The sequence below is a fragment of the Coptis chinensis genome, chromosome 8 (genome assembly GCF_015680905.1).
Source record: "Coptis chinensis isolate HL-2020 chromosome 8, ASM1568090v1, whole genome shotgun sequence".
NCBI classification, from domain to species: Eukaryota; Viridiplantae; Streptophyta; class Magnoliopsida; order Ranunculales; family Ranunculaceae; genus Coptis; species Coptis chinensis.
Window position 1 is genome coordinate 69,574,180 of NC_141463.1, and position 8,760 is coordinate 69,582,939.

Below are 8,760 nucleotides of genomic sequence, written 5' to 3' on the forward strand. Positions count from 1 at the left end.
TTGGCAAAGAACAATGAAGAGTTTGAGCAACAATGATGAACTAGGGTTTCAATTTAGATTTTTCATGGTTTCAATTTGAAAATTTGTGAATTAGGGTTTCAAATTAGGTATTTGGGGATTTGGGGATAGAAAATCTGAGAGGGAATAATTTTTTGTCTTGCGAGTGGTTTTGTTGGTAGGTCGCGTGATTTTTCTCATGTCTTTGTTGACTTGATTTGACCGAGTGTCTTTGAGTGTGCAAGAATTTGATACATCTCAAAATTAGAAATTCCACGTAAGAAAAAAATTAATCCACGTCACTCTTCAAGTGCCGGAAATGAACCGGAAATATGAAGGTGGATACGTTTTACAAGTACAGGGTTAAAATTGCCTAAACTGAACTTTAGGGGGGTAAGTGGTAAAACTTGACAAATTCGAGGGTGAAATATGCCAATTTGCCTAGAAATAGAGAGTGTATTTAAGATTACCCTAAAACTATCGTCATAAAATTAAGTTGCGATTTTTGGACATTGATTTGTGCCATCTATTGAAATTTCGAAACAAACTGAATTTTTGGTATGAAGATCTCCACGGACACAAGAATCAGCCCCATCATTTGATGCCGTCTGTTTTCTATGCGACTGGCTTCTGATTTTGATCAGCATCAAAATGTGCACATCTTTTACCAAAAAAAACGAAAAAGAAATTGGCGCAGCAGTTATAAGAAGTCGAGATGACACAGGCCCATGTTCTTCTACTTGTCACTTCCAAAGCATACTAATAAACCTCTAAAACCTCCCCTCCTTCCTTCCATAAAAACCATGTCCTCGATTCTCAGAACTCTTCCCACCATTACCAATCGCTTCAAACGCCTCTCTCTTTTATCTTCACCTCTCTTTCGGCATTACCCAAAACTAACAACACTCTCCACTCTTTCCTCTTCTTCTTCTTCTTCTTCTTCTTCAACAGAAACACATATTCCAGACACAAAATCAGTAGTGCCCTTAAGAGATTCTCTCCAATGGGTAAGCAGAACTAACTTGTGCGAAAATTTATCAGTAAACGACGTTGGTAAACGAGTTAGGCTATGTGGATGGGTTGCACTTCATAGAATTCATGGTGGTGTTACATTTGTTAATATCAGAGATCATACCGGCATTGTTCAGGCGAGTTTTTCACTTTTTCGCTGTTTTCGAGCTAGATTATTTTATATTTAAGTAAATTTAGTGATTGTTTCAGATTACGACACTTCCTGATGAATTTCCTGACGCCCATTCTGCTGTAAATGAGTTGAGGCTTGAATATGTGGTATGTATTGAGGGTGTTGTTCGTTCTCGTCCAGTTGAGTCTTTGAACAAGAAGATGAAAACTGGAAGCATAGAGGTGAATTCCTTACTGATGTCTTTTGAGTGTCGTTAATTCATCAGCTTGTAGTATATTGTTCTCGATAAGTCTTGATACTTGAGAGTAGAGAAGAAAGTTTTTTGGAAAAGAGGTATTGTAGAGTGATGTGCTTCAATGTTATTATTTGGTAACATGGTATTTTAACAACCTTTGACATTGGACATCAGATTCCCAATTGATTCCCCTAGTCTTACAGGAAATGATGTTTGCATCAGGAACTTTTGTAATCAGTACATGTGATGAATGATGAATTAATGATGCTATCACTTTTTTAGTGTTTAATTCACTTGTTGGAAATTAGTTCAGTGTTTCTACATTCTTAGTAAAGAAGTAGTGAGCAACTTCAGAATGTGCCTTTGTTTTATGCTAATGTATTTGTCTCGAGTCTGGTACTGGTTCTCTTCTTTCTCTTTATTCCTCCAGCAAATCTGGTGGCTCAGTTTGTGATTACTGCATGTCAGATTGCTGCAGAGAATGTTCTGGTATTGAATTCTGTCAGATCTAAGTTGCCCTTCTTGGTTACCACTGCTGATGATGCAATAGAGACTACAACAGAGGAGATACGTTTGAGGTACCAAGCTTGATATCAAATTAAAAGCATTTGATTATAATTAACTAATGATTAAATAGTTAAAGTGCTTTCCTGATTTGGCTTTTAGATTCCAAGTTTTCCTTCTCACAAAATCACAGAAACCCACTTTTACTAACAAACACAATGTATGTTATACTAGATACCGATACCTTGATTTGCGACGGCAGCAGATGAACTCCAACCTAATGTTGAGACATAGAGTTCTCAAGCTTATCCGAAGATACCTAGAGGATGTACATGCTTTTGTGGAGGTATTCATTTACTGGAAATTGTCCTTGTGTAAGTTGTGTTAAAATTTATAGTTTTTATCTTTTGGTAATCACAATTGGCTCATGCTTGCAAGGTAGATTGAGACTCCTATACTTTCAAGATCCACTCCTGAAGGTGCGCGGGATTATCTTGTGCCTTCACGAGTTCAGGTACTTGAGTTTAGATTGCGTGCTTTTCCTTTTCTTTTTCTTTTTTTGTCCTTTTTTTTCTTCCTTTTCCTGCTTGCTTGAGGTCCAAATGTACTCAATGTTAGAGTTCTAAGAGGACATCTCTGTAGGGAATTTAATGATATAAGGTCGAAACTAAGTAAGGCTTATCCTCTTTTTCTCTCCAACTTTTTTTCTTCTTTAATATTGATATAATAATGATTAAGTACTGAACAGTAATAACTATTAATGTAGACCCTTATTCTTAAGCAGTTGTATACCATATCTTGCGGTTCAAAAGAAATATCTATTTATTTAGTAACAATAGTCTTATCAAGGCAATCCTTTTTCTTTCTTTTTTGCGTTTTACTTCTTGGGCTACAAAGTACTGAACAGTAATAATCGTGCTACGTCAAGAGAGATCCCATTTTAGTCAAAATGGATTTTTTTTAGCATGGACAGAGTTAGAGAATGCATGTGTAATGATTTCCAAATGTTTTTTTTTTTCATTTTTTTTGCACCTCTGATTCATTCTACTGTCTTTTTGAAGCCAGGAACATTTTATGCCTTACCTCAAAGTCCACAGTTATTCAAGCAAATGCTAATGGTTTCTGGTTTTGACAAGTACTACCAAATAGCCAGGTAACTCTGTTGTCACTGCTTATTGAACCTCAGTGGGGGGCATAGTTGCTACTTATGATGTTGGGCTTATTATCCTTCCGAGAAACTTATTGTCACAAGTTTCTACGTGGTAGCTCATTTCAAAATTGGGAACCATTAACAGGTGCAACTAATGTCCATTGGCTACTAAAAATGATTTATCCTTTATCTTCTAGGAAAAGGAACAAAATAAAACCAAAGAAGGGAAAAAGTTTCAATTACAAGGTGTAATGTACTTGCTATTTTAAAGTTTTTACAGGAAATCAGTGGAAAAATTCTATCATAAAGCAGTATCTACTTAAATGATGGTGGTGATCCTAATTGATGTAATTAATCTTATCTGTTTTTTTTGGCCAGATGTTTTCGAGATGAAGACTTGAGAGTGGATAGGCAACCTGAGTTCACACAGCTTGATATGGAATTGGCTTTTACAACCTTTGAAGACATGTTGAGGCTTAATGAGGATTTGATAAGATATGTTAGTAAATTTTTCACAAGTCCTCAGATGTTTGATAAAGGAAAATGTTTAAATTAACGACTATCTGCATACATATACTTTTAAAATTTGTACCTCTTATTGTTCTTGATATAGCTTACCTTGTCTCAGGTGTTTCAAAAGATAAAAGATGTACGACTTCCAAATCCTTTTCCGAGGCTGACATATACTGAGGCAATGGATCGATATGGATCTGACAAGCCAGACCTTCGTTTTGATCTTGAACTGAAAGATGTAAGGCACTAAGGCTTACTTAATAGTAGATTTTATAATCACGCAGACTTGCTGATTCTATGTTTTTACACCAATGCTTAATTAATCTCTGTGATTGTTTGTGCGTGTGTGTTGTGTGTATTCTCCACACTATGATTCCCAGATATAGACCTGAGTGTGAGATTAAAGGATACAAGTTATTGACATTGCATTTGACACACTGACGTGTGTATCCTACATATTATCTAGTATCATTTCAACTATTAACTTGTTTATGTAAATTAATCTGGAAGCTCGCGCCCTTTACCCCAATTCCCTAAATGCTCATTTATTGATTTTACTTTCTTAATAATTTGATCTCCGAGAGAACTTCTGTATGAATGACCTGGTTATTAACTTATAATAATTCTAAACCCTTATGGCCTTGACAATTTGAAAAATGAAACGAAAAAAGTTAAAAATCACTTTATGAAGAAGAACAGTATAATATGCTAGTTTCATGAATCACTAGCTACTTTTTTTATATTGAATTAAGTTTACGTTGTTGATATATCAATTTACCATGCATCATTTGCATTATCATCCTTTATATCGGCGCCTCAAGAATATTTACTTTGTTTTATTTGTCAATCACAATGCAGGTGTCGAATGTTTTCTCAGGCTCACCTTTCAAGGTATTCTCAGATACATTGACAATTGGTGGAATTGTCAAGGCATTTTGTGTGCCTTCAGGAGCTAAAAGATATTCAAACTCTTCTCTTAAAAAAGGAGGCATATATAGTGAAGCAATCGAATCTGGAGCTAAGGGCTTGCCTTTTCTTAAGGTCTTGGATGATGGTAAGAGAAACAGTTTTGCCTAATTTTTTACCAAAGATTTGATCTGCTTTGCACCCATAATGTACTTGAGTTATTAATTAGGTATGGTTGAAGGAATTCCCACTCTGGTATCAAGTCTGGATCCCCAAAAACGAGAACAATTGCTGAAGCAGTTTTCTGCAAGATCTGGTGATCTTATCTTGTTCGCAGTAGGTCACCATACATCGGTTAATAAAACTCTAGACCGACTTAGGGTTTTTGTGGCGCATGAACTGGGATTGGTGGACCATGTACGTTTTTACTTTTCCCTTCAAAAGTTCTCACTTGCTCGTTTTTTTCCCCAATTTTCACTCCATTTAGGTCTATTCATGTATCTAGTGCATACTAATTGTATTTTCTATATGTAGTCCGCACATTCAGTTTTGTGGGTGACTGATTTTCCGATGTTCGAGTGGAATAGTGCTGAGCAGAGGCTTGAGGTATACTTCTTGTTTCTGCTCTTTTCTAGGCATTTGCTGTAACAGTTGCATTTATTTCTGTACTCATAATTATTGATGCTAATTCATCTTCCATAATCAATTTGTACTTACCGAAAGAAGTATCTTATACATCTTTGTTATAATTTATCATTATTATCTGCTTCTTGAATTCTCATCTTTTCCTAGATTCGTTATCATTACCTAATTAGCAACGCTCCACTGAAAATTGCCACTTGCCACTTGCCACTTTATACTGCATCTGTGTATTCTTGAGCTGTGATATGTGCTGGCCTTGCAGGTTTGTAAATGATGTTTAAGTTAGCAAGTTTTCATCTAGAAATTATAGTGTGTCTGTGTAAATGGACATGTATTCTTGTATTGTAATATAGTGTATCTGTGTAAGTGTATTTTGGTACTGTAATATGTGCAGGCCTTGCATCACCCTTTTACTGCGCCAAATCCTGATGACATGAGAAACCTCTCCACTGCACGCGCTTTAGCATATGACATGGTTTATAATGGAGTTGAGGTGTGTTACTGCCATTAATCCTTGTTTTCAAGCTTGGTGGTTTCAGTTTATCAAAGATTTGTCCATTATCTATATTCCTTTTAAGGCCCATCCTCTATTCTCGTTTGACCAAAGATATGCCCTTCCTGATTTATTCTTGAATGTTAGATTGGTGGAGGTAGTCTTAGGATTTATAAGCGTGAAGTCCAAGAGAAGGTTTTGGATATTGTTGGCATTACTCCAGAACAGGTGAGACCCATGATATCCTTCTACAACCAGTTACTTGTTTGTACTTTCAACACTTACACAAGGAATTGATTGAAGATGACTTAAACAATATAATTGTTTTACTCTTCATTTTTTAAGACGAATTTTTAAACGAATTCTTATTAGAAACTCTGAAACTCAAATTATACACAAATACCTCGCCGTATCGAATATTTGCTGTACGGCGAATTGCTAACTATGGTTAAAACATCACTCACCACATGTTGATATTGTCCCCACTTATGTCACCCAAAGTTCTTCTCTTAAGGCAGTAAATTAGGAGTTACTCGTATGATATGGATGCATTTTACGTGCAGGCTGAGGAAAAATTTGGCTACCTACTCGAAGCTTTGGACATGGGGGCTCCGCCACATGGTATGCATCATCTTACCCCTAGAGTTGCCTATAACATTCTTTCACTTGATGATTCAAATCTCTTGTGCTCAGCGTGAATTGTAATGCTCCAATATAAACTAGTGTCAAGTTATCTCCATGTTGAGGCGTGTACCACTGTCCTCCCATCTAACTAACATGCATGAATCTTCCTACCTTGCAAAGCTTATTTTAATTTCCTGAAATGTAACCATTCTTTTTGTATTTGTAAGAGTGGTGTTGTCCATGCCATGCCCTTATTACCTATTTGTTTTTTGATTCCAAACTGCGGGGCCTACTCTAGAATGACCCCACCCCACGAAGGAACTGATTGAGGGATTGAAAAGATTTCATTTGTTTTCACAAAGCATATTGTTTTTTTCTCTTATAAAGCATACTCTGCATTAAGCATCAAGGTTCATATTTTGCTTCAGGTGGGATTGCTTTTGGGTTGGATCGATTAGTTATGCTGTTGGCCGGTGCTAATTCCATTAGAGATGTTATTGCTTTTCCGAAGACTAGAACAGCACAATGCGCCCTTACTCATGCACCATCAGAGGTTGACGAACAACAGCTAAAGGATCTTTCATTTTCAAATTTGTAGATTTTATGTTATGTTTTCTAAAAGTACCCTTATATTCTTAGCTTTTGATAAAATATATTGTTGACAGCATTTTTGACCCGGTTTATTACAAATTTGAGGCATTAATTACAATTGAAATAATTCTTATTTCAGAACCCTTTGATACGTATACTTATTTTATTTGTGTCTCTGAACAGTTTTGGCACAAGATACGATAAAAGTATTGACTCGTTACAGTTGAATTCTTGTCCAGATTGACATAATCGCTCAATCTAATCTATAATACTATATTCCCCTTGTTCCGGTTAGTAAATTGTGTGTGGATTGCTTAATATTCCAAGTTTGATAAACCAGTTTAGTGATTGATCCGCTGTAAGTTGATGTATGAACATCCAATCCAATGTCAGAAATTGCTCTATACGAGTGATATACTACAGACAATCTGCTCCTTGTTAACGCCATGGAAAGTTGGAAACACTGGTTCTGGATGCAATTTGACATTGAAATGAACGTGTCATGTTGTTTTTAAAGCCAGTTATTGCTGGTAGTAAATGGGGGATCACATGTATATCTTCAGCCTTCGATGATGAGGGTTCAACTGAATATTGTGAATGGATTCGTACCCTTGCCATTCAGATGAACTTCAGCAACTCAAAATTATGCATCTACGTCGCGTATGCCATGGCATCAGTGGTAAGGACAAAGTGGTGGGAACTGTAAATTATGGAGTTTTATTGTATGAGGAGGAGCTGGTCTAGGACAAAATATGGTTGATAAACCACTAAACCAGTGTCCTGATGGATTTCAATGCGAACTTCTTGTTTTTTAGTTTTTTTTTTCTTTATCAATAGGAAAAAATGTACTTTTTGTGGTATTAAACTATTAACTATTAAGCGGCGGTCTTGTAAGCATATGTTTTTAGGTTATGGAAAATTTGAACATAAATGTTTCAACACGAGAGATTTCAACAGAATCATGCTATTTCATGAATTATCGCAACTATCACACTGTAATGTATTGGCGATCTTTAGGAGTATAGAACACAATTTAATACTGAGACCTATTTAGTAATTTGAACTTACATTTGCCTGAGAATACAGATTTGCGTTTGTAGTCCAACGGTTAGGATAATTGCCTTCCAAGCAATAGACCCGGATTCGACTCCCGGCGCATTTACACTATTTCTCAATAGTGTTTTATTTATTTTTAATTTTTAAACTTTTTTCCAAATGAAATTTCGTTTCACACTTTCACTCAATATACTGATACCAAATGAAAATCATTGGTTCTTAAAAAAAAAAAACATTGGTTACACAAAAAGAAAACCGTTGGGTTAGTGAATACCACCCTTTGATTCTAAATACTATGGGTTATACTGAAAAAAAATGTTTTCGAAACTATCTACATGTGTAGATTCGTATTTCGTAGAAACACTCAAGAGCACAAATTATAATGGGTACTATTTACAGCTTATTATGGTTTTACGAATGCACGTTAAAGTCTCATAAAGAATCTAGATATTTTGTTTATTTGGTGTAAATTAAAACTTATCAAAAATATCGTAGGGATATATGGGAATAAGCTTTCCAAAGTCTTCTTTTTCCAGCTGACTTTTGCTTCTTGTCACTCTTTACAAAAAAAATTTATGAAAAATATCTAGATGACAAAATGTATAAATATAAGGGAAAACAACTAAGGTTTGTGTTTAATTAAAAGATGATGCCAATTTAATTGAGTTGTAGGATGTCTTTCTCGATTAAAAGTTTGTAAGGCATAAGGTATAATGATTTATATGTGTTAGTAACAATTGCTGCAACAAGAACAAACTGTGAATAAGAAGGCTGACTGAGGCACGGATCAAATGTTTTCTTTAAGGTTGTTTCGCGTCTGTTCCTCTTTCCTCGATTAAAAGTCTGTAAGGCATAAGGTATAATGATTTATATGTGTTAGTAACAACTGCTGCAACAAGAACAAA

General features: G+C 35.4%; 1 protein-coding gene across 2 annotated transcripts; it reads left to right on the forward strand.

Moving 5' to 3' along the window:
- The first annotated feature begins 490 nt into the window (after window positions 1–490).
- Window positions 491–6,952, forward strand: LOC147482697 (aspartate--tRNA ligase, chloroplastic/mitochondrial-like). Of its 2 annotated transcripts, XR_015205732.1 has the most exons (16): window positions 588–1,145; window positions 1,219–1,362; window positions 1,845–1,954; window positions 2,115–2,226; window positions 2,323–2,394; window positions 2,942–3,033; window positions 3,409–3,529; window positions 3,659–3,781; window positions 4,402–4,597; window positions 4,679–4,866; window positions 4,984–5,055; window positions 5,242–5,353; window positions 5,486–5,584; window positions 5,732–5,812; window positions 6,148–6,205; window positions 6,637–6,952. XR_015205732.1 is itself a non-coding variant. In XM_086580093.1 (15 exons), exons 1-15 carry the CDS (start codon window positions 726–728, stop codon window positions 6,804–6,806), a joined length of 2,058 nt encoding a protein of 685 aa, XP_086436219.1. In that variant the 5' UTR covers window positions 491–725; the 3' UTR covers window positions 6,807–6,952. The 2 variants fall into 2 exon arrangements, 1 of the variants encoding a protein (XP_086436219.1); XM_086580093.1 differs by lacking the exon at window positions 5,242–5,353 and having other exon boundaries at window positions 491–1,145.
- The last annotated feature ends 1,808 nt before the right edge of the window (window positions 6,953–8,760 follow it).